Genomic DNA, 25145 nt, shown 5'->3' with positions numbered 1-25145 from the left:
GGAGAAAAAAACAGCAGAGCCCTCCTCCCCCCCCCCCCCCCGAGCTCCCTCCTCAGGTCTGAGTTGGTGTGGAAAATCTCCTAACGAAGAACAAATGCAAGGGGGGAAGAGGACGACATCAGGCTGGGGTCCCAAATCCAGCAGACCCAGAGCGACAGCGTGGCAGAACCGGGCGGCCGGGGGCACAGCGGGTCACCAGCCGCTGTGCGGTGAGTACCCGCGTCCCAGCACGCTCTTTATCAGCCCGCTGCTAGAGCACATTCTTTACCGGGACGTCTGTGGCCTCTCTGACCCCAATTAACCTCGGCATCCACGGTGTGGCAGGCACACTCTGGGGCTCGCTGGGAGGGCCAGCAGCACATGTGCGGCGCTGAGCACAGGCTTGGGGGGCACAGGGGCCTGGGCCCCGGCCCCCCCATCACCAGCTGTGGTCACACATCACCCACCCGCCAACTCTTTATAAAGTGTTACCAGGTACTGACAGTCTGAACTGGGCCTTAGTTTCATTATAAAATGGGAACAGTAATACCTACTTTATAGGACTGGTAAGAGACAAAAAAACGAAACAAAAAAACCCAAAAAAAACCCCACGGGAAAGTAAAAAATCTGACCAAAGATGATTATTGATTTTAATAACAAAAATAAGTACTAAAAATAAACACGTTTGTGAATTCTCAATAAAGCTGTTACATGACAAAAATATACACGGTTAATACTAATATTTAGAGAATGTGGGTGAAAGGGACACTAGAGTTCTTTGTACTTTTGTGGGGGGGTAATTTTCATCTGAAACGATTTCAAACTAAAACGTTTTGGTGCCAAGGTCAGCAGGCGACTCACGCGAGTGTAACAATCGGAGCAAGGAAACAGCCTTTCCTCACGAGGACGAGTCTCCTACCTTTGAGCTGCAGGATGCTGTGGTCCTAACCCACAGCGGGCCCACCGGGTGCCCAAGGGGTGCGGACGAGGTCTGCAACCCTCACGCCTCCCTGCGGGGATTCCTCGGGCAGAGGGGGCAGCCCGTCGCTGCCATCACATCCCATCCATCCCATCCCTGCTTCTCGTTCCCCGCAGGATGCGCTGTGATTAAGCCGTCAGATGAAATTCACACCCCCAGTTGCCCTGGGCCAGGGCTAACCGCACGGTCAAGGTCAAGCCAAGGAGGGCGGGAAGGGGCTGGCTCCAGGCGAGTGCAACACAGAGCACAGATACACCTGGGTGGGTGGGGGTGGAGGGCAGAGCTCAGAGGCCTCCTAGGCGACCTCCAAGAAATCCACACTCAGGGACCCCACTCAGGAAGGTTCCTTGTCTTGCTCCTACTCTGTCCACACTCCACTCTCTGGGGGTGGGGGGTGGTAATGAGATGTATTCCGGTCTAGGACCTGTGGCCCCACCTCTCTTCCTGGAGATCCAGCGGTCTCTAGAACAGGGCCCCCGCAGTGCTCGGGTGAGCTCCAACCAGGGGCTTGGGAAGCCTTTCTGGCCCGTTCTCCTGGGCTCTGGTGGCTCCCGCAGCTTGAACGTTCATCAGGAGGCACACCAGCACACTAGGGAAGAAGAGCCCCGCCAAGCCCAGTCCTGCTGGGGACGGAGGGCAGGGTTCTAACGCACGGCTTCCCCTCCGGTCTGCTTGTGGGGAGCACGGCCCCACATCAAAAGGGAAGAAACAACAGCTCTAAAAACTGTGGCTTTTCTTCGCTGGCAAAAAGGAGGGGCCGATAATCCCTTCTGAAGGCTTGATGCCCACAGTCATTCTCACCCTTCCGCCTCTCGTGGCTCGTGGCCCTGGTCTCCATGACCAGACGGCGGCGGTGGTCTTGTCCAGGCTGTGCGCCCTCTGTGCCCTAGCGTACTGGGGAAAGCGGGCCAGGCAGCCCTGGAAGGGAACCGGGAGAGACCCTGGTGGTTTCACAGCCCTGGTCACCACGTAGAGACCACCTCCACAGCACCAAGCAGCCTACAGTCGATTCCCCTCGGTCCTGTCCCTTGGACTTGTTTTCTTCCAGAAACCAAAACCTCTACATTCATGTTTCATATGGTGGAACTGGCCGTTTCCACCCCAACGTCCCGCCCGGTGGCCTGGCTCCCACTCTGGGCAGCCTCTCCCCGGGATCCTCAGCCTCCTCTCTGGGCCACACTGACCGGGACAAAGTTTCAAGTCGGAGACAAACGAGGTAAAAACACAAACACAACTCTGACTCCTATGTGGGTTGCTATTCCTTTCTCCAAAATTAAAAACTTCACTGCAAGAACAGTTACAAAACAAGGAAATTTAAAAATTAGCCCACAATACCATATATCAACTTATCCCATAAATCTGATTTTTCCAAATCCCCTTCCAGTCCTTGTCCGGGTGCGTAATTTTTATATAACGAAAAGCACAGCAACGGTACTGCGTTGAGCTCGGCCTTTTCGCCTGGCACAGGATCGTCAGCACTTTTCCAGAGGGCCCCATGATCTCTCACTGTTTTTAACAGCCCAGGTACGAGTCCATTGGGCAGCATCCTAACTTACAGTCGATCTGACTTGTAATAAAGCGATGGTAGCAGGGTCGGAGGCGACGCCGTTGACCTCACTTTGAATCTGTTCCCTCTCCCATCGGGGTGTTCCTCATCGGGGTGAGGCAGGCGTGCTGAAACCCGGCCTCTGCAGGCATATGGCCCCAACACACAGCAAGTCAACAACGGGCCTGCATTCCATTCACCAAAAGGCATCTCCGGGGACTGGGGAGCCAGCAAGTCCCAACCTGATGCTCCAAGACAAAGGGAGCAGAGGACTGAGTGATCAGAAGGGCCGTTTCGGAATCTCGCAGAAACACCAGCCTCCCCGACAAGTGCCGTCAAGGACCGCGGTGAGCAGGTTGGTGGCGGGGTGACTGCGGGGCATGCAGACAGCCCCCCATTACGTGGTTTACAGCTTGGCTCTGCGAGTGAAGCATTAATTAAACAGGGACCTCAACAAGTTTTTGAAAATTTATTCTTACCTACTGTACTTTGATCATAATGACATGAAACAGGAAAAAAATAATTTTTATGTGGTTCACATTTATGAGTTTTTACATAAAGGCTTTTGTGGGTATTTTAAGAATGTGCTAAAATGTTGTCTGAAACCACATAAAGCCATCTGAGGAGTCGCCCGCCAGAACTAACAGCACACACATGGAAGCACTTTAACTGGCCTTTGTATATTTAATGAGTCAAATAGTATTAATATTGTTTAAATGCGAACATGCCATTTCAATAAGGTGGCTCTACCATCGCCAGCGACCCGCTCTTGGGCCTCGCACGTCAATGTGAATGAATGATCCAATGTGCCGGGACCGAGAGCAGGCCAGCGCTTGATCATTTCTAAAGCCCCAGCCCTCCAGGGAGGGAGGGAGGACGGGCCCCATACCAACTGCCACGACACCGCTGTGTGAGCTCAAGAGGCAAGGCCCAGAGTTCCTGCGGTGGGCTCTCTGGTCAAGTGGGCAGCTCAGAGAACTTTATTTATCTAAAAAAAATGTGTTTTTAATTTGTTTGTTTGTTTATTTAGAGCATGCACAAACAGAGAAGAGGCAGAGAGAAGGAGAGACAGAATCCCCAGCAGACCCCGTGCCGTCAGTGCAGAGCCCGACACAGGGCTCAAACTCACAAACTGGGAGATCAGGACCTGAGCTGAGATCAACAGGCAGGTGCTTAACCGACCGTGCCACCAAGGTGCCCCCAGCTCTGAGAACTTTAAAACATGAAGGCCTGAAGACGAGAGCAGAGGCTTTTCTTGGTCCTGAAACCCACATAGACTCAGGTGAAGGGGATGAATGATGTCTTAGCTGGGGACAACACAGGGACACTCTGCAGGGGAACTGGGGAGAAGCCACCCTGGAAAGTCTTGAATCATGAGGCAGCGGTGCCCCTGAAAGCTCCAGGGACACCCGCAGTGGGGAAATGACAAGCTGGAATCAAACTGTGCTGGTGTCCACTGAAAAGCAAACCCCTTCCACCATCCACCACAGGGCTCCGTGGTCTCAGTGGCTCCCAAGACTTTCCCAGTAAGGGTGAATGCTTCCTTCCCTTAAAAAAAAAAAAAAAAAAAAAAAAAAAAAAAAAAATTTAAATTTATTTGTTTAAATTATCACTTTCTCAAAGTAAACCCTACCTCCAACGTGGGGCTCAAACCCACAACCCCAAGATCAAGAGTCACGTGCCCTACCAACTGAGCCAGCCAGGCGTCCGAAGGGTGAACATTTCCTAAGGCAATGGAACTGCAGAGAATTCGGACAGCTAGGTCTAAGATGGGGCCACCGTGCACCGGCTCCCTAAGTCCCGTCCTCTGAAAACCAGTACCTGAGCACAACAGGCAGATCCAGGTTTCATAAAGTCCAGAAGATCGGGGCACCACGGGCCACCTCCGCCACTAGAGGAGCTGGGGGTAAGCAGCCAGCCCAGCAGGTGGGCTCACATTTATCCGCACAGTCAATTACAATTAAGCATCATCTGCTCAAGTTTACTCCCTATCACCAGCTACATCCCTGAACCTGGACCAACTAAAAGCCCGACTCCTCAGAGCTCAGTATCAGTCCTCCCTGCAAATGACTCTTGCACTCGAATCACGTCATAGTCATGGGTACAGATTCTGAGTCCGTAACTCTCCAACCACAGGACTTCTGGGTGGAGGCGTAGCGGACAGAAGAGGGAAAACATAATTCTTCACATACTTCACACTCAAAATGACCTACTTCACAAAAGCTGAAGAAAAGAAAACATCTCAGCTCCTGAAGCTTCACGGGGTGTGTGCGGCCGAGCTGTGCGTGGAGACCCAGCATGGAAACTTGTTCCGGGAATCTGAGCTCTAAGTATGAATTACCCAATCCCCAGTCTTGGCCAGTGCTGGGCTGCAAATGTAACAGGAAAGACGGGACTGGAGTGGATGGGACCTCGTCGGCTTTCACTCCTTCCTTTCAAATTGCCCCCGGGGAGAAGAGCCGGATCCACGCTTCTAATACAGAGGCCCCGGCAGGTAATGAGTCACACGCCATGACCCTCCCAGCAGAACGGCATCCAGGACAGACCTGCTGGGAGCGGGCCCTTGTTGGCCTCACTCGGATGTGCTCTTTTTGCTCTACGTGGCCGGGGGGCTGCAGCAGACGCGGCCCTCTGGCAGTGCGGTGTCATGTTTGATGTGGAGGCCCAGGCCATCACCCCCAAGGTCAGAGAAGCTGGGGGCATCATAAGGCCCCTAGATGCTAGAGTGTGAGGGGCCTCCTTCTGCAGTTGGCTTCATTAAATAAGCCAGGAGGAGGCAAGGAATATTTATTTGGCACCAAGGTGGTGCAAAGACTGTTTTCCCATTTCCAAAATGAGGCAGCTGGATCACAGACTCACCAGGGTCTTATCTGGCTCGGCTGCCCAGGATTTGGTGGCTGCATCAGCGCCCGTATGAGGTACACTCTGAGCACCACAGTGCACATTACTAACACCTGAATCAAGTTGGTCAAGATTCTCCTTGCACGCCTCCAGTGACAGAGAACTCACTACTTTTACCAAAGCCATCATTTTCATTTTGGACAGTCTGACTAGTTCTCACAGGGCTAGAGTGAAAACTTCCACCCACTGCCCACCAGAACCACACAAAATAAGAACTTAATGCTCTTCCCTCCAGTAATCCTTTTAAATATCTAAAAATAGCTTACGTAAACCCCAAGACTCCTCTGTTGTGACCTTCCCATTATCTTATTCCTCCTAAGACGTGAATTTAAGCCCCGGCCCCTTGCTTATCCCCTTCAGTAAGGGTCCGAGAACAGATGTCAGCACCCCGTGTTGACCAACGTATGGCGGAGCCCAGCACAGCTCTGGGGGCAGAGGCAGCTTCTCCATTCGGGAGCCCAGGAGTGAGGCAGCTTTCCTGGCCACCACGCCGCACTCATGATGACACATACGAGCTCGTGCTCATCCCTCCCGGAATGTGTTTCCTTACGCACTGTCATAAAATTGTCTCCCGTGTCCTGTATTTTTGAGACCTTGGTGCACTGGACCTGAGAATACCACTTTCCACTCATATCTGTTCTACTTAATCTCAAAGACATGGCTTCACCAACTCAGTGTATCTGTGGGGCTTTGGAGCCTGCTGTCTGTCGTCCGTATCCCATCCGAGCCACCCTTCCCGGAGGTCTCTGCATGTGGGAATACACACAGAGGTAGGGTGCAATCAGGGGAGTATAGGACCAAGTTCCAAACTGAGGGAATGAGCTCTCCCAACCAGCTCTATAGAGTCCTGGCGGCTGGGGTGACCCTTCTGTGGAGAAAGTGATGGTCGACTTGGAAGGACGCACGTGGTCTGGACGCTTCTTCCGAGTTGGGGGTCAGAAGTATCTAGGTGGGAATTCCCACGGGCTCCGATCCGACTGGAGATGAAGGGGCCATCAGGATGGAGAGGGAGGGACAGAGGGGATAGATGATGTGTGCAGGCCGAGATGCCAGGCAAAGGGTTCACACTGTATAGAAATGTTTACTGTCAGTCCAATGAAAACAAGGGGAATCCTTCTGGTATTCTGTCTGAAGCCAGGAAGGCTGTCCCTTAAAATGTCCCAAAGTGTTAAGATTCTAGGAGATTCTTCCTTCCCTACTCTGTGCCCTTGTGTCTCGGCCGTGGTCTGTGGTGCTTCTGGGATCTCCCTGTGTATCAGCAGTTAAGACTTGGGGGGACACTCTTCACCGTGACTGGCACTTGGTCACGACAGTGACAAGGAGGTCATGTGGGTGCTTGTTCAGATGGAAACCCTCAGGCTCGCTGACTGACTTCATGGCAAAGACAGGGAGAAGGAAACCCAGAGGCAGAGCCATTTCACTAGCGGCTCAAGTTTGGCCCCAGAACAGTACCTTCTTGTTTCCTCCCAGCCGGAAAAAAGAAACTAAAATTCCCAGCTACCAGCAGCAGTTTGTTTTTCTGATCATCCTTAAACATCCTTACAACGTAAGAAGGCACCTGGTACCCACAGGTGGGAACAATTCAATTCCACTCCAGGAAAAAAGAAAAATCTCCAATTTGCTTGGAGAGGCATCTAAAACTGGGCCTCCTTCCTTGCAGTGCAGACCAACGTTCCTCTCTCGTTGGCTCCAAACTGGCCACCACCGAGAGGTGAAGAGTCCTCCCCGCCCAACAGAAGGACGTGGGTGCTGCCCGACGGCTACGGCATCTGCAAAGCCCACAGAGAGCCACAGAACAGGCTGACAGCCACAACCACGAGGGTCTGGGAAATGCGGGCTCCCCCGCCCGGCCCCGGCCCCTGGCGTACCAGCCTCCATTCGGATGCATCCACGAAACCACCGGGCAGGGGGGCGCTGTTCGTCTCCCTGAGGCTCCTTCTCTCTGGGCTGAGAAGGGAAGATCTCCCTCCTCCTAACCTTGGCCTGCTCTCAACTGCACTCAAAGCAACGTCCTGTTTGCTCTGTGAGCACAGTCCCGTACCCACTTCCCTGGGGGCTGGAGCTGGCTCTGCACAAAATGGAGAAAGGCCGGCCCTTGGGTCAGGCTGGCAGACCCGCGGCTGAGACCCCGCTGCCCCCGCGGGTGTGTGGAGACCAGCCGTTCCCACCGCGGTCTGCCGAACGTGTCCGAGTCTGCCCGTGGACACGGCACAGGTATTCTGTGGAAATGCCTTCCAGGGCACACAGGTGCAACAATCCCCTGAGCAAACATACCGATCGGCTTAGGCACGTGTGACTTTAACGCCAGTTGCATTTTGAAACGCACATCTGGACCACGGCCGCAGCCCTTTACAGCCTCTTTACAAGGTTTTTAATTTTTTTTTTTTTTTTTTACTTACAGAGACACGACGAAGGTCTCTCTAGAAACAAGGGTGCCGCCCACAGGAGCGGCAGATCTGGCTCTGGGATCTGACCCAGCCGTCCACGCTCGGCGCCACAGTGACTGTCTTCGGGCTCTCTGGAACCCCGCAACAATCCTGGCCGTCTGGAGTCACAGAGCCATCACAGTCATCAAGGGCTGCCATCGTGGGGAACCCATTCTGTGTCAAGGGCTTTGCGTATGTTATTTTACAGTTAAGAAAACCGAAACCCAGAGAGTGAAAGAAACACGCCCAAGCCACAGGGCTGAGAAGAGGCCGCTGGGACCCGACCTTGGGTCTGGCTGGCCCCGTGTAGAAGGGGCACCGTGGCAGTGCAGGCGGGCAGCGGGGCTCAGGGGCCCTGGCTCAACCCGTGAGGTTGAATTTGGCTCAGATGAACACACACAAGCACACCACCACCACCGTATACCACGCTGGTCTGGGAAAAGAAAGCAGGAGACGACGGTGCATGGCCTGGCGGCTGGGGCCCACCACACTGGGAATTCTGGAAAGAAGAGAAGGATCCTCCACCTTAATAAGGCAGCTAGGGTCTGCTGGCTGAGCCTTTGTTAAGACCACCCGCTCTTGATTCGTGCACAAAGCAGCTTCCCAGAAAAGATGGGTCTACCAGGAGTCCGGGAGGCAGCTCAGCCAGGAGCACAGCTTGATCACTGAGGGGAGCTGGTCCTTCCTTCCCGATGGGGGTCTTCACCCCAAGACGTGCAAGTGCGTGATCTAAGCGTGACCGTGTGACATATGCTTGCCAGAAGCCAAGATTTCTGGAGGAATCAGAGTCACCGATGCTGATTCGGGGGACTGTGTTTATAAACAAACTTCTTTTTTGCACACGCCTGCTTTCCATCTGACCTTCCTCCATTTTCTTGGTAAAATTTATTTTTACAGAGACAGAAAGAGAGCGCACACATGGGTGAGGGGTGAGGGGTGGGGAGGAGGGAGAGAGAGAGAAAGAGAGAAAGAGAGAGAGAGAATCCCAAGGAGGCTCTGCACTGTCAGTGCAGAGCCTGATGTGGGGCTCGAGCTCAGGAACCGTGAGATCATGACCTGAGCAGAAATCAGGAGTCAGACACTTAACTGACTGAGCCACCCGGGTGCCCCTCTTTGACCTTTTGGCAGATGAAACTCAGACGGCGTGCCAGGGCAGCCAAACCCTGAGCTGCGGCCTTAGGATGGCGGGTGGCTCACTCCCACCAGCCGCCTCCAGGCTGGGGGCGGCTTGCAGGCTGGTCTAGACTCTCTCTTCAGGGGCTCCGGAAGCCGCAGCGGACAGTGTCCGTTTCAGAGTGGCGGCCACGGGACAGCTGAACCTCGCACTGTGGGGGCAGGACGCGGACCAGCTCCGCTCCCCCGGAAGGCAGACAGGCCTCTCTCTCGGCCCGTCTCCCTAGCCAATTAAAACGGCACGACTGAGGGGGGCCCGGGTTTCCCCACTAACTGCTCCCAGAGCTTGCACACAAGCCCAAGGCTGCGGCAGTCTGGGTCCCGCAGCAGGCAGGGCGGGTTCCCAGAGGCCCTCCGTACGCGTGGCTGAAGATACAAATAATACATGTGAAAACCCAAGTACTGATTACACTGCCGACAAGTGGAAAGCCAGACACAAACCCTGTCCTCGCCCGCAGTCCCTGGAGCGCGGCCTGCAGCTTGGTGCAGGGACAGAAAGCTTTACGCATCGTGAGCCGTTCAGACCTATCTGACCAAATGGCCCAGGTCTCATCAAGCTCCAGAACTTTCTGAATTATCTCCCCACCACTTCACACTCCAGAGACTGAAGGTAATGGCCAGCTGTTTCTGGGAAGGCACTGGGTGACCTTAAAGCTACAGATTTTACCCGGCCAGACTGAGGGACGAGTAGTTGGGACCCAGTAGCCAGACTAAGGGAAGTCTGGGGTGGGATCTTTCCACTCAGGCCTCTCCAATTCAGCCTCCAAATCGCTTATGGAGAGTTTCTGAGGATGCACTTCAGAGCTGGCCTATGTTCCCCTGGGACCCTCCAGACCCTTCCTGGTGCACCGAGAATGACACCCAAAGCCCATGCCTGACAAGGGCCTGGGTACCTCTCACTACTGCTCATACCCTGCTCCAGCCTCCACTCAAGTGACCCCACAGCCCAGGAACCACAGCCTCAGAGCACTGGCTCACCCCCCCTGCCCCTGCCAGGCTCCACGGCTGAGCCCGGGCTCTCCACAACCACCCGAGGTTCAGTGATTCACTAAGAGGCTCACAGGACTCAGCACAGAGTCTTCCTCCCCTCCAGGAGCTATTCCAGTGGAAGGAGACAGGGCAGAAGCAGCCGAAGGGAAGGCACGAGGGGGAGGACCTGAGGAAACCAGACACAAGCTCGCAAGAGCTCGTGACTCCTCTTTGGGGTCAGACAGGACGTGCTCCATTCCTCCAGCAATGAGTTGTGTGAGGTGCTGTCTACAGGGACGCTCATCAGACCCGGTGACCAGGATTTTTATGGGTAGAGTGCTCCCTACCCAGCACACACAAAATTCCAGGCTCCTAGAGCGAAGCAGGAGTTCAGCATAAACCACAGGGTTTGTGCAGAGAGTTTAAGCAACACACGCCATTCTTATCAGGGAATGGTGGGGACCCTCCTTGAAAACCAAGCTCCTGGACGCCAGCCAAGGGCGGGCCTTGCAAGGACAGAAGTACCACACCGGCTACTCGAACTCTCTCCTGCGCAAGGGCAAACCCACTATCATCAACGCACGCTCGTACCCCCCTATCTAAAGTCAGGCTCTTTTGCTCTCCTGCCTCCACACCTGGGTTTGGTCCTTCACATCACTCAGCAAATCGTGCAAGCACTTTGTTCCCTTCCTCGGGGTGCACCTGCACCTCTTCAACTTCTGTTAAAATGTGAGTCCCGTGTTCGGGGTGCCTGAGTGGCTCAGCCGGTTAAGCGGCCGGCTCTTGATTTCGGCTCAGGTCATGATCCCAGGGTTGTGGGATCAAGCCCCACGTCGGGTTCCAGGCTGAACATAGAGTCTGCCTGGGATTTTCTCTCTCCACCCATCCCCCCCTTGGCCCCTCTCCACCACTTGTGCTCTCTCTCTCTCTAAAATGATAATAATAAAGCCCTGGGTGGCTCAGTCGGTTGAGCGTCCGACTTCGGCTCAGGTCATGATCTCACAGTCTGTGAGTTTGAGCCTCGCGTCGGGCTCTGTGCTGACAACTCAGAGCCTGGAACCTGTTTCAGATTCTGGGTCTCCCTCTCTCTCTGCCCCTCCCCCGCTCATGCACGCACGTGTGCGGTCTCTCTCTCAAAAATAAACAAACATAAAAAAAATTTTAAAAAAAATGGTAATAGAAAAAGTGAGCCCCATGAGGGCAGGGGCTGCACCTGACCCACTCCCTGGTGTGCCTTGTGCTCAGGGCACAGAAGGTTCTTAGTATCTGTGGAACGATCGTAAGTACTCTCTCCCATCACCACAGATGGGAACCACTTCACTCCGTTTTCGAGACAGAACTTACTTGAGGTCTCACTGTGGGCCAGTAGCTGAGCCCCAACCAGGACCCACAGCCTTCCAGTGTGGCTGGTGATGTGACACGGCCTGCTCTCTCACCACGTCTGCACCCAAAGCCACCTCATATCCACAACCATAAAAGGCCCAGGACATGAAACATCCACGGGATAACTACTGCCAAACTAGAATAATCTTGTCGCGCTTAAGTCGGTGCAAGAGGAGCCTTATGAACAGCACCTCACTGAATGCCCCCCTCACCCCTAAGAGGGCAGGGGGCACCTCTTCAACAGACAAGGAAACAGACGCTCAGAACGTTCACATACTTGCCCAGAGTCAGTGAGTGAGTAAGGGCAGAACAGAGAAGGAAGTCCAGGCCCTTTCAAGGCCCGGCTCCTCCTGATTCCACAGCCGGCCACTCAGGTCCAGTGAAGGGGGGGAGACCCCAGCGGCCCTGGGTGCAAGGTCTGGGGAGGCAGCCGGGAACATGAAGTTCCAAGGATTCGGGAAACCAAGTCGATAAACTTTTTTCACACACAGATGTGGATGCCGCGCCCCTCCAGGGCCAGTGTTGCCCAAATGTCAAATGACAGAGGGACAGGATGGAAGAAGGAAGAGGCAGAAATAACCACAATTCGTGCATGGCCCCAGAGAGGGGAGAAAAGGCAGGGAGCTGGGGGCAGCCCGTCCACCCAGCACCCCGGCCGCTCCCAGAGAGGCTTGTGGGTTTCTGGACTGCCACAAGGACGCCAGCCTTGTTTCATTCTATAAACTTCTTCCAGACAAGGAGAGCTGATTAGAAAAGCTAATTAAATCTTTTGAAGATTATCTCAGACCCGAAGCAAGGGAAGAACACGAAACGCCTTCCCACCCAGCTCCTCCACCCCCCAGACTCTGGCCTTCATTAAGCTTTGATTTCAATCAATTGCACACCCACTAAAATTAACTTATAAGGCCAATAAATTGCAACCGCATGTTTGAAGGTATTATCTGCTGCAAGCCAAGAGCCAAGGACCGCAGAGCACGGGGCAAGATGTTTGGCACAGACGGGAGTAATCATCTCTGGAAGAAAGCAGTGCCAGCCCACTTGGTCAGAACATCTGGTCTCAGCAGAATCCAGGCCGACAGAGGCAAAAGTGAGACCCGGTGTGAAAGCCAGAGGTGGGAAGGTTTCCCTGGGAACCCGAAAAATCAAAGCACCGATCCTGGGGTTCACAGTGCGAGGTCCCTGGCAGCAGCGGTGGCCGCCCCACATTGAAATCCCCACTCCCGACTCTTCCCCGAGGAAGATGCATCGTGTAGATCAAGCGATGGGGTTTTGTGACCGATGAGCTACCCTAGGCTTGGGCCTAAAAAAGCAGTCAACTTTGCCAAGAAAGAACGTGAAGCAATCCCATAAGCCAGCCGACCAAGAGCCTGCCCTTTCTGCTACCTTTTCCCATGTCCCCAGGTGCTACGCAGGCCGCGGGGACACTCCTTGGACTGAGCCAGGCCCACGATCACAGGTACGAAACCGTCTTGGGGTTTGGCAGAGGAGAATGGAGTAGCCTGGATGTTGGTGACCAGGGTGGGAGGGCTTGGACGAGGGCAGTGAGCCATCAGGATGGCCTGAGAGTAGACAGCGACCCCACCCAGCCCGCCAGCAAAACAGGCTTGTCCCCTAAGCATGTGCAGCAAATTGACTATTTGGACCTAAAATGAGGGCTGCTTGGGTGGTACAATCAACAGTCGTTGGGACAGTTCTTCCTCCGGGGGAAAGCTGCCACCATACCACTGATGATGGCAAAAAAGGGCATCAATGAACATGGGAGGGACCCGAGTCAGAGGCAGGGAAGCAGAGACCCGACCGGCTTGTGAGGGGCTCCTACTTGAAGGCTCCTCCTGCCCACACCCCAACTGAGGGCACATTTATCCCATGATGGGGGAAAGGTGCATGCAGGCAGGAGAGGGGGCACCACGCCCCTTACAAGTGGAGGGTCTGTGGGTCCATCCATCCCTGGCCCCGGCTCCCTCCCTGTGACCACTCTGATCAGTTCCAGGGGCTCATAATTCATTCTAACTCTCTGCAAACTCAAAGCCTTGACACAGCCCGGATGAAAGCACCACCAACCCCGCCCCCGGACCTGAGGATAGAATCCATCAGGTCCTCAGGATGCTAATGAAGAAGCCGTAATCTCTCAGGGCAGAGAGCAGCCTCTGGGGAGACAGCGAGCACTCCCTCTCTGGCAAGGCCTGGGTGGCTCTAGATGCCTGACCCGGATCACGTTTCAGTTCTGGTCTCAAGCACTCACTCTCCCAAGGAGAACAGCAGGAGAAGGATCGAGGTTAACGGGTCCACGATAAGCAGGGGAGAAAGGGGTGTCTGCCACTTTGCCGGAAGACAAAATATCCCTGGCAAGGTCTTCAGGCATAAGCCAACGGGGGCGGCAACAGGGAGGGTGGCAGGAAGGAACACTCGGGATCTCTGTGGGCTGCGTTCAGTGGCCTTCCCAGCACGGTGAGGGCCCTTCCCACCAGCAGTCTACACGACACGCTCCCGGAAGTGTTTGCTGCAGAAGGATTCTGAGCCCGTAGGCCGGAGCCTGGTAGCTTCAGTCACTTGAGAGGGTCAGTGGTCAAGAAGTCGGGCACAAGGCAAGGCCAGTCCTAACTCTGTGACCCATCAGGACCCAAGAAATCAGAAACATCTGGGGTCATCGGGAATCCAAGACCAGGTGAGCACAGGGGAGGAGTCTGCTCTCCAGGCTCCTCAACGCCTATGGGGGTGCAGGCCAAGCTCCAGCATGGAATGGGGTGCCCCCGAGACGGCAGCACGCCCTTGCGCCTCTTCTGCGCTCGTGGTGGCAGCACTTTTCTTCCCGGCCCCTCACGCAGCAGACACAAGGCAGTGCTAGGGGAACGCCTCCCCTCGCGGCGACCTTTGCCAACACGACAGGGAGACAGGCGGAAGGAGGGCTTTGTGCCCTCACTCGCTGGGGGCGACAACAAATGAGCCTTTCTAATGGGAAGGGACAGAGCTGAAGGGTAAAGGGAGGGCGTGACCTACTGCCCCTTCACCCCATGGACCGATCCGTTTCCCGGAACACCCAGGTAACCACTGGCTTGTGCTCAAGGCAGAGAAAAGGCCTCCTAGCCCCCAGCTGACTTCTCTCTACTCCAAAAACACAGGGCAGAGAAGAGGTCAGCCTCCTGGGCCGTACCGTGGTCACCAATGTGGCTACCACCAACTCGGGAACTGAACTGAGAATGGAACTTCTGGAGGTGAACGATGTACCACGATGTTAAAAAAAAAAAAAAAAGTAATTAAGAAAAGGAAAGAAAGAAGAGGGGGGGAAAAAGATTTGTTTTCATAATTTTTAGCCCAGAAATGTGTCTCATTTTAACTCTCGTCATGTGTGGTCCAGCTGGGAAAATGTTCCTCACACATGGTCTCAGGAGAGAGTGTCCTCAGTACTCTGATAACAGTGGGTGGTTTGAAACACGACTCTCGGTCCCCAGTGACAGCTCTAATCACCACCTGTGTGGTGGCCTGTGGTTGCTGGCACACGGGAAGAAGCGGGCCTCCCCGCACCCCCCACACCCAGAGGCCCGGAACTCTCTCCTCCCTGCTAGCAGCAGCACGCAGATGCTGCTGGGGACAGAGGTGCGTCCTCTGGGCTGGATTCCATGCCTGCCACGGCACCTCAGGGTCTGGGCTTGTCCACTCGGGTGCAGGAAGCCGTCCTGTCAGTCCCTCTCAAGCCCACAGCGGGTCAGCACCCCTGCAGAGGTGGGCACAGGCTCACAGACACCTTCAGGTGGACATTTACTCAGGAAGGGAAGTCTCTTCAGGAGATGCCGTGAGGAGATACCCCCAGGGAGGGAGTCCCAGGCCTCGCTATACCGGAGCGGGGTGACCGCTCTGGCCAGTCAAGACCCCACAGGAGGCACACGCCTAACAATGACCACGTGTCGTCACATATGTGAACCAGCAAGACGGGAGGGAGAAGAAAGTCAGAGACAAAACTGGGCCCTTCCCTAGGTCTGCCCCAAAAGGGCAGGACCAAGGCCACGAGTCTGAATCACTTCATTCAGGAAATCACAACTCAAACCCTTAAGTCCAAAAGAAATCAGAACCACTCTCGTTCTGACCCCTGGAGAATCCAAGAGGCGCCCGCACAAGCGGCCTGACAGACTGCTCTTTCCTGGCTCGGGCGTGGCTGGCCCCCTCCGGGCATCAGACCTCAGCTCCAAGGTCACGTCCTGCAGAAGCTTTCCCAACAGCTCCGCTTAAAGCAGCCAGTCACTCTCTGCCCCACCACCCAGCGGGGTACCTGCTCACAACCGTCTTCCCACAGTGGACACTTCGAGAGGGCAGGAACGTGGCCTAGCACGTTCGAGGCCACACCCCCAGTGCTTGGCGGGCACCTTCCATGCCGGGTGAGTAAGTGAACAGACTCTGGACTCTGGACAAGGATGACTTTACATCCCAGGTCCACTGCTCACTGGCTGTGTGAACTTGGGCAGCGTACTTCGGCTCTCTGAACCGGTCACTCACTGGCAGAATGGGGACGATCCTTTCACGCGGGCTGTTCTGGAGAGTAGATGGGGGGGTGGGGGCGGGGAGTCCAGCGAGGCTGTGAGCACAGTGCTCACACCGTCACTGGCTGGCCACCGCCCATCGCTGCCCTCTCATTATCAGTACCATCCCCACAGCACGAGACGGACTCCACTTGGGAGTTCTCGTAGGAGAGCTGTGCCGGCCTCCTAGCAGACGGCGGAGGGAAAGGTGGCAGTAAAAACCAACTACAGATACACGAGGAGACAGCGGTGCGTCCCCCTCCCAGCCTCACCGCACGAGCAGCAGGTCTCCGGCGGCGTGGTTCTGGACTCGAGAACGCTTTCAACACCAGGATTGGTTTTAGCTGTGAAAATCAGTGACTCGTGTTTGTGGCAACAAACACGGACTCACGCGCCAGCTCTTTGCCTCGACATCCTGTGGAGCCCACGGTCTCGTCTGTAAGGAAGGGACAACCCTCTTCCCCAGAAGTTCTTGTAGGGACGAAAGGTAATGTACGTAAACGACTGGCGTGTGACAGATATCGAAGATACGGCTGAATCACAAGGCGAAGCATTCGGGGGCGACCGAGCTGTTTCAGGCCACCTGTTCCCGGCTTCCTCAGAGCCGGGCTTTTGTATTTCATGCGTCTGCTTAAGCGTCATGGGGATTTTCTGTGCGTGTATGCCTGAGAAGTGTCACTTTTCCTCCCGAGCCAGCTTCTAAAAGAAATTCTTTGTTAAATGTGTTGGAGCAAATCTGCTGTGAGCGGAAGCCCACTGCAACTGTCTGAAAACCGGAGTCCTGCAGTCGCCACAACACGTGCACCGCCACCAGCTGCTGGACAACGGTTCTGGCGGTTCGGATGCTTTGCTTCTCTCGTTTCCACTTTCTTGCCCACAGCCTAGATCCGGGTGGGCGAACAGCCCGAGGGCCAAATCCCACCCACTTCAAGGCTCGAGAGGGTTTTTAGGTTTTTAGAGGACGATATGTACAAAAAGAAAACACTGAGAGTAAAGGACAGACACTTAAGTGACCTGTGAAGCCTAAAATTTAACTTGCTCTCGGGCCCTTCACAGAAACCTCTGCGGATCCCTCTCTGAAATGACCCAATTTGGGGCAATGCGTATTTTACGGCTGTGCTCTATTTTCAGTACAGAACTTTTACAGTGAGATTCTACTGATTAGGGAAAAAATGCTTCAGAGGCTAACCTTCTCTGGGGCCTTTCCTTGCAAGGTCGATCGATTAAGTGGCCGCTCCCAGTGGCACCTGCTGTTATTATGAAGCACAACACGGGACCCGCACGGGGGGCTTGCGCATGGCAGCGTTCCACCCCCGACCGAGTCAACTCGTAACCGACCCGGTCGCCAAACAAACACCCAGCATCCTGCTGTGAGTGCTGTTTCACTCAGGCGAGCCAGGTAACAGATTCAAGGAAGGCTGTTTGGCCCGGTCACACTTCCCTTTTGTGATTTACTTATCGAAGCCGCAAGAGCTGGAGTGCAAAGGGAAGGAACTCACAGGTCTCGATACTGGTCAAAGGCATTGTTGGCTTCCACCTCCAGCTTTCTCAGCCGAGCCGAAGGCATGGCCCCGTCTTCCAAAGGAGGGTCATACTTGTTACTCCATGGTGACCTGGAGGGGAGGAAGGAGAAAGAGATAACATGAATCGTTCCAGGAAGACACGGCCCACACAAGCCGTGAGCCCAAGCCCCAGGTGCCTGACATTTCAGAGGCAAAGTCACTATCCATAGCAGTTTCCAGGCCCTGCTCGGAGTTTGCAGAGCAAGGGCTTGAGGCACACGGGCCTGGGCACGGACCCCGAGTCCCATCTCTCGTCAGCTGTGTACTTCTGGGAAGCGTCTTGACTTCTCTGAGCCTCCCTTTCCGAGTGTATAAAATGAGGCTACCATTTGCTACGAGAAGGCTGTTGTGAGGAGCGAAGAAGAAAACACACCGAGTGCCCAGACCAAAGCCTGGCATGTACTAAGTGCCAACGATGTGACACCTTCTTCCCCCTTTTCTAATTTCCCTCTTTTCACCTTTGTATTGATCAACAGACGCCCCTCTCGCCTCTCTGACCTGCTGGCAGTTCTGTATAAACTTTTAATCCAAAGACCTGCCTACACAACTAAAGATAAGAGAAGGGAGCTGTCCGTTACGGAGGCAGCAAGAGACTCAGCCCCAGGGGAACTGCTGATTACACGTGAGAAAACCTGAGGGGTCCTGTTCTCCATGGGAACAGGACAGCCTTCCCAACATCCAAGACCACGGGCACATACAAAGACAGCCAAGTAATGAGAGGCAGCCTTTTTCTAGCCCAAAGACTTCCCGCGTTAAAAAAAAAAAAGTATTTTGCCCCATCAGGAAATCATTTAATGACAGAGAGTACTGGAAAGGGGGTTCCAGGGGAAGTGCCTAATCATGCATTCCTGCAGGTGGAGTTCAGAGAAAGAATGAGAATGAAAAGGAGAGAGGAACGGAGGGGCGGTGCGGGTGCCACGGGCTGTGGACAAAGTCCTTCCCACTCCTGGACGGAAACCCCTTGACGTCTCCACCGTAAGAAACGCATACCGCCTTTCCACGTCGCCCCCAGCTGACAACCAACCTTTGCATCGCAGAGAGTTCCAAAGAACCTTTCAATTTGGCATTGATTTACGGAAGAAAGGGATCTCTGTCCTCAGAACCCCAGTGTTAATGAATTCCGTGCACAAGCCTCATTCTTCCAGGGGACTGCACTGCCCCCCCCACTCCTGGGCACCCCCACAAACAAATCACAACCGCACCCCACCACCCCGCCCCTCCCCCCCCCCCCCCCCACTCCCGGGCACCATCACTAACAAATCACAAGTCTGGAACCAGAGGGAGCTGGGTGGCCACTCCTCCAGCTGCCTTTGCACACAGGCCCCAGCTCTCTCGGCTGCTGGGCCACAGAGGGCAAGCGCGGGAAGAGTCATCGGCCTGGCTCCCAAAGGGGGCTCTAGGCAGTAGTAGCCCTGGCCACTTCGAAAGCAAGGAGTCTGAAAACCCTTCTTTCCAAGCTGACCATTCCTCTGCACCATTTTCCTCTCTGTTGGAACAGAGACTTCACAAGAACGGGGTAAGATGCTCCTTCTGCCCCCTGACCAGCAGCCAGCTCTGTGATCACCCTGAACTGGGCACACAGCACAGGGAAGAGTTATCCAGTAAGCCAGGACCCATCTAGCTTAGGGAGCAGCTGTGAAGCGGACACTAAGCACCCTCTCATCTTTGCCTAAAGGCCTCTCCCTTCTAGAGTGTGGCTGAGGTGTCTGTTCTTACTGTTATAGCACGTGTTCTTCATTCCCCCAAACTGTGCTCAGAGAACTCTCCTCCACGACAGAAATGTTCTCTATTGTCACCGACCAAAATGGCGGCTACTATCTTTGGGTTGGCTGCTGAGTGTCTGAGATGTGGCTAGTGCAACCGAGGGGCTCTGTTTTAATTTTACTTAATTTGAATTCATTCAGGCAACCAACTCCAGAACCAAGGTTCCAAGAAGGCAAGTCTTTCCTGTCTTCTTTGTCCGCTAAGCACCTAGAACATGCTGGCACGCAACCACATGCTCGCTTAAGCTTTTAAGAGAATGAATAAATCCCCCCCCCCCCCCCAACACACACACCCTCCACTCTCACATACAGATGTCTATCTCTGCAGCTGCCACAGTCCTAGCCTTCCCTCCTCCAGGCCAGAAGGGCGCCTGGGGAAGGAGCCCACGTTGCCCTCCTCACATCCCTGTGCCCAGCACAGAGCTCCCAGGTGGTGAGCACTGGTGATGGGCCGAAGCCTTACAGCACGGGGTGGGAAAGAAGGACCCAAGGGGATTCTGCTGGTGGCCCTCCAACCAGAAGAGAAGGAGCCACCCTCCGCTCGTTCTGAGGAACAACAGAGGCCTCGCAGCAGATCCCGAGACAAAGATGCAGTGGAAGAGAATCTGAGGCCCCCCTCCCTGCCCCCCACGTGCCCCTTTCAAGACTTCCCAGAATACTCCCGGGCCTGACCTTCGTTTCCCCAGCTACAAAGCCATCGCCTTCCTGCGGGCCTGGAAGACCTTCTCCAACTGGCTTTCATTTGGAGGTGACCTGATTAGACACAAGAGCCCATCTCTCTTGCAGACCGGGGGCCTGGAATTTTCAAGAAGCCTGTAACTCACATTTCTCCTGGCTCACAGACGACAGCATTTGAAGCCGTTAGTCCTGGAGCCGGGGTAATTGTAGCTGGGGGAAAAAATCATAACATTACCCAGAATATTCTTAGTGGAAGGGGCACTCAGAACACATTTAAGAGCTTAAATGGAGGCCATTTGAAAAAAGACAGATGGACAGGAACGGTTAGATTTCAAAAGTCAGGCCTTTCATTTCCCTCAGAGAATGCTTTTTGTTTGAGCTAACAGGTTTCAAACAGTGCTGCTGGCAATGGTCACGCCATAAGGATCTTATTTAAGCAAACGATCAAACACAGTTGGGATGGAAATGTGTGGAGAGAAATCAGAAGACCTTGAAGTTGTACCCCGAGAAGGGAAAAAGGAAAGAGAAGTCCTGTGCCCTGAACACCCTGGGCTCCTCTTTGGCTGAGGTCCCCAAGAGGTGCCCCAGGAATGTGGGAGCCGGCGGGGCAACCTGGAGGGGCTGCAGGCACCGGGGAAGCCCGGCCCGGGCATGGACACTGGATACGGAAACAATTCCAGCCGTCCCACAGGCTGCCAGGGACCAGCTGCCGCACACAGCGGACTGGAGTTTTCAGGTGGAAAAGAAAAATACAATGACGACATTGAGTGAGCAAGAGTCAGCTCGAGGGCCACCTCTTCCCGGAAGCTTCCTGAACCCTGTGCCTGGAGGGGCCGCCTGTCCCTTGGCGGTGTGCCACCCGGTCAGACCACTCGGCACCGCCTCGGACCCCTCTCCAGCGAGGACTGGCCCTTCAGGGCGGAGCCCGATCCATCCCGGCTGCCACAGCACCTCCAGGCATCTCCACCTCGTCTAGCCCTCGCTCAGGAATTCCAGGCCATCCGCAGCCTACCTGCCATCTCCACGTCCTACCTAAAGGACATCTCAAGCTCCTCCCACAGTCCTCCTCATCTCAGTCCGCAGCGGCCCCCACCTCCCCATCCCCCCTCACCGCTGCTTCCTCCACGCCCGGGCCCCGAGACAACGCTGCTGACTCTACTCCCGGGACGGGCCTCTCAAGTCAGACAGCTGCTCACCACCTCCACTCGGGTCTCTGGTCCGGACGGGGCCAAAATCTATTCCTGGCCTAACTTCGAATCGAAGCTGGCAAGGGGGCACGACTGTAAAACATTTGTCTCGTCTCTCCGTAAAGTCAGTATCAATGAAATGTTCGTAATTCACACCAGGTTCCGTGCCATTCAGCACTTGGCCTGTGTCACTTCTTTTAACCCCTCGTAGCTCTGTGCTACGTCCTTCAAGGCCCTGCAGGACCTGCCCTGCCGCACCCTTGACCTCAACTCCCACCCCGGCCTTCCCGTCAAGCTTGAGCCCGACCAGCGCAGCTCCAGCCAGGGACTTTACGCCCAGAACGCTCTTCTCCCAGACCCGCGCATGACCGAACCTTCTCATCAAGTCTCATTTCACATATTCCCACAGAAGTACCGTCCCTGACTTTCCATCCTGCCTCTCCTTTCGTATTTTCTCGTTTCACTTTTCACAGTCTCGGTTGACTTCTGCGTTCGCTACTTGGCTTCCTCACTGGGACGGAAGCTCCATAGAAAAGGGACTTAAAGAGTGCCGGCACACAGAGGACGGGCCTACAGAGACGTCACCACGCGTTCTGCCGAAAAGAACAAAGCCCCCGATTTCCAGGTTAGAGGTGAGAACGCTAAAGACCAGAAATGGTAAGTCATCTGTCAAAGGCCTTGTGGCTACAGGGGCCAGCGCTGGTTTGGAGCCAACGCTGTGACTCCAGGTAATTATTCCCTGCTTCCGTGTCTCAGCCCCTGCCCCCTGCCCCAAGAGAACATCAGGCCGAAGCTGTAAGACTCAGCCCAGGTTGTGTGGCCTCCAAATAAACCTAAAGCAGGCTGCATTCCTCCACCATCCTCCAAGGCAATGCACACAGCAATCCATCACAGAGATGCTGGACAGTTTAGGGATTCCTGATGTTTAACAGGAAGAACGCCTAGACACCCTTAAAACCTAGCTCAGACATCACCTCCGTCAGGAAGTTTTCCTGGAGTTTCCCCAGCCTCTTCTAGGCTACCTGCAAATTCCAAATGAGCTCGGTTGGCCCTGGTCGCATGAACCACATCACACAGTAACCAGCTGCTAAGTGCACCTCCTGTTCCGGAGTGGCGATTCTCCAATGCAGGGGCCAACGTCAACTTCGTTGGGTAGGGCCCTCAGCACGGCGATGGGAAGAGGAAGGAGAGCTGTGGATCTGGTGGACAGAGCTGCCTCCCAACGTCCCTCACTGAAGCAGTCCCTCCTCGCGCTCAAGATCCCCGTTACGTGCACACCCTATACCTTGCCGTTGGCATGGCTTAACGCAATTACTGTTTTGTAACAACAGCCACCTCCCGTTAGATTGGAAGGGTAGGGGCCCTCGCTCACTGCTGAATCTCCAATGCTTGCTGGAGGCACCCCACAAGCACCCAGTGGTTGACCGGATGGCAGGATGGATGGTGGGAAGGGATGAAGGGTGGGAGAGAGGGAGGAAAGTCAGGGAGAAAGAAGGCCGGTGGGCTGTGAGACTGTCCAAGTTCAGTGGTCCTCGTGCTGCTGGGCCGGTGGCAACGCCCGGCCCGGGCTCCGGCCCACCACGCCTGCCGCATTCTCGGGGTGGGAGCTCACCTGTACGAGTCCCCATCTCTGTTGTAGTCACACAAAAGGTAATCCTTCCCCACCACCTTGTCTCTGGCGATTTTCAGGGGCTGGTCAACAGAAGACAGGAGATCTTCACACAGACTGGGGACCTGGAAGAAAGAAAGGAAAAGGCAGAACCGGGGGGTTAAAACAACACGTCAAAACCAGGTTGGCTAATGGCAACCAGAGCCACGTCGTGGTCAGCATATTTAACATCTGGCCCTTGGTACTCTGCCAGAATTATGGGCCTGTTCTTTTCTTTTCCACATGTGTCTGACACCAACTGTGTCCCTCCATAAAGAAACCTGTTCTTGAGTTACAGCGGAGCGTGATTTCCAACACAGCCTTCCTTCCAAATCTGCGTGCAGCGTTAATTACCTGGTCGCCAGGGTGGTCTGGTACATTTAAGTATGTATATGCTTGCTATTGGTCTCTGGTGGGCAAAGTACAAGCTCAAGTCCTGAGAAGAAGGTAAACATTTGAAATACACAGGAATCCAAAGAACTCTGAGAATAACCCGTCCGTGCCGGAGAACTCCCACAGGCTCCCATGCCGGGTGGAGTTTCCAATACTTTCCAGGCCCCCGGCCAAGCATTGCCAGGCTGGCTGGCGGAGTCGACCCTACCTGCTGCAAAGGTAGCTACACACCGGCCTCCCCCAGCGCCGAGCTCCAGCTGGCTTACCTCAGGTGGACCCACTGGGAGCCATGTCACCGAGAAAGAGGGCCCCAGGGCCTGAACCCCACGACAAATGCTGCCGACTCTGACACGTGGCCCCACTGGTAACCAGGCCGCTGGCCGCCACCGCCGCCTCCTCCTCCTCCTCCTCCTCCCAACTCAAACATCAATTTCCACCAAAATATTCCAGGAAGCGATGGCAGCACTTTCTGAAATGGATTCCTTCAGGCCTGAGTCACTTCCATGCTGTATTTTCAATGTGCTGACTTATTCCTTTCATGGGCCTGGGTTTATGGAGGCCCCACCATATCGTTTACCAGGCAAGCGGCTGCCAACTGCACCAACAGCCCTTCCAAATGGAAAAGTTAAATCATGTGGCAAAGATACCCAGCAGAGCGGCTCAGCAAGGGGGCAGACGGCCACGGCAGTTCCCGCGTTCCTCCAGAAGACCCTTATCGCCTCCAGAAAGGTGGTGGTGGGGAGACTGACACCCCAGGGACCACCCAGCCTCCGGGGCCTCTCCGGGAACCCCTGCTGAGCCCCACGGTGCTTCCGGGCAGCTTGTAAGGCCCTGGCTGGCACAGCTGGAAGACGGTGACCCTGTCTCGCATAAACTCCAGCCTCTGTGAGGCAGAGGTTCCCTCTACGTGGACCACTGCCAGTCACCTAGGCCCCCAAGAGATGCCGGCACCACTAACTCCTATATACCACCTGTGTCCAGCTCCCACAAACACACACACACACACAAAACAGGGCTATTTTCTTCCTTTTTTGTTTTTCTTTAGATTTTATTTTAAAAATAATCTCTACACTGAATGTGGGGCTCAAACTCACAACCCTGAGATCAGAACTCTCATGGTCCACCGGCTGAGCCAGCCAGGCACCCCAAAACGGGGCTGGCCAATCAAAGTTAGTTTTGGTGACGGTAACATCCTACCCCCTACCAAGTGTCTGTCATGTATCATGGCCTGTCAGAGTACAGATGGTCAACTTGAGAGCTCACACACAACCTGTGAAGTAGGCATGTATTACCCCCATTTTCCAGATTACAGACAGCCGAGGCCCAGGGTTACCAAGCTGCCCAAGGGCCACACCAGGAGCAGGCAGCAGCCACAGAAATCCGCACCCCCCCCCCCGCCCCCACCTCTGATGGTAACCCTGACACAGAAGAGGAAGGACAGTGCATGCCAAAAGCACACTGTGGTGGCAAATAACCCCCTTCTGCTCCCACCCCCTGCTCAGCAACCAGTGGCCACGGGGCCTGGAAGAAAGCCCCGGCCACGGCAAGGCAGATTTTAACAGCTTCCGCCCGACGCTGCTGGGATCTGGAGGTGGTCTTGCTTTGCTGCTGTAGGCCCAGAGGAACGGCCCTGAGCACCTGCGCCGGCCCAGCATGACGAGCCCCTCCCCTAAGCATCACCGTCGAATGCGCTGGACCAGCTCACCCGGGGGCCCTGACTTCTGCCTAGAACCCCATTCTAACTGGCTGGCACCCCTGGCACTGCTGGCCAGTTCATCCCGGACTGTGGCAGAGAACAAGCCACCAGGCTCTGACGTGCAACTTCCGGACTCCACCGCTTACCGTCCCTGCGGCCTCGGGCAAATCATTTTTACGTCTCAAAATCCTTATCTGGAAAGTGGGGATAAGAGAACCAGCTCATCGAGATTTGGGGGATCACAGGAGGCAATGCCTTCAGCATTCCAGCCATGCCCAGCACGGGGGCATGCACGCACACTAGTACTGGACAGCGAAGCGCCCGCCCTCCCCCCTCCGTACCCGCCGCGGT

At 55.0% G+C, this 25145-nt stretch overlaps 1 protein-coding gene across 3 annotated transcripts in view; it reads right to left on the bottom strand.

Annotated features, from left to right (window-relative positions):
• Window positions 1-25145, bottom strand: part of CAPZB (capping actin protein of muscle Z-line subunit beta) — a 135616-nt gene that overhangs the window by 17531 nt on the left and 92940 nt on the right. For all 3 annotated transcript variants that reach the window (XM_019461579.2, XM_019461581.2, XM_019461582.2), the window contains exons 3-4: window positions 22670-22791; window positions 17367-17480 (exon numbers count right to left, since the gene is read on the bottom strand). In XM_019461579.2, coding sequence (XP_019317124.1) covers window positions 17367-17480; window positions 22670-22791 — 236 coding nt within the window. The remainder of the gene's footprint in view (window positions 1-17366; window positions 17481-22669; window positions 22792-25145) is intronic.

The sequence above is a fragment of the Panthera pardus genome, unplaced genomic scaffold, assembly GCF_024362965.1.
Source record: "Panthera pardus isolate Hobbes unplaced genomic scaffold, ASM2436296v1 HiC_scaffold_11, whole genome shotgun sequence".
Classification (NCBI taxonomy): domain Eukaryota; kingdom Metazoa; phylum Chordata; class Mammalia; order Carnivora; family Felidae; genus Panthera; species Panthera pardus.
This window is presented reverse-complemented; position numbering and strand designations above follow the sequence as displayed.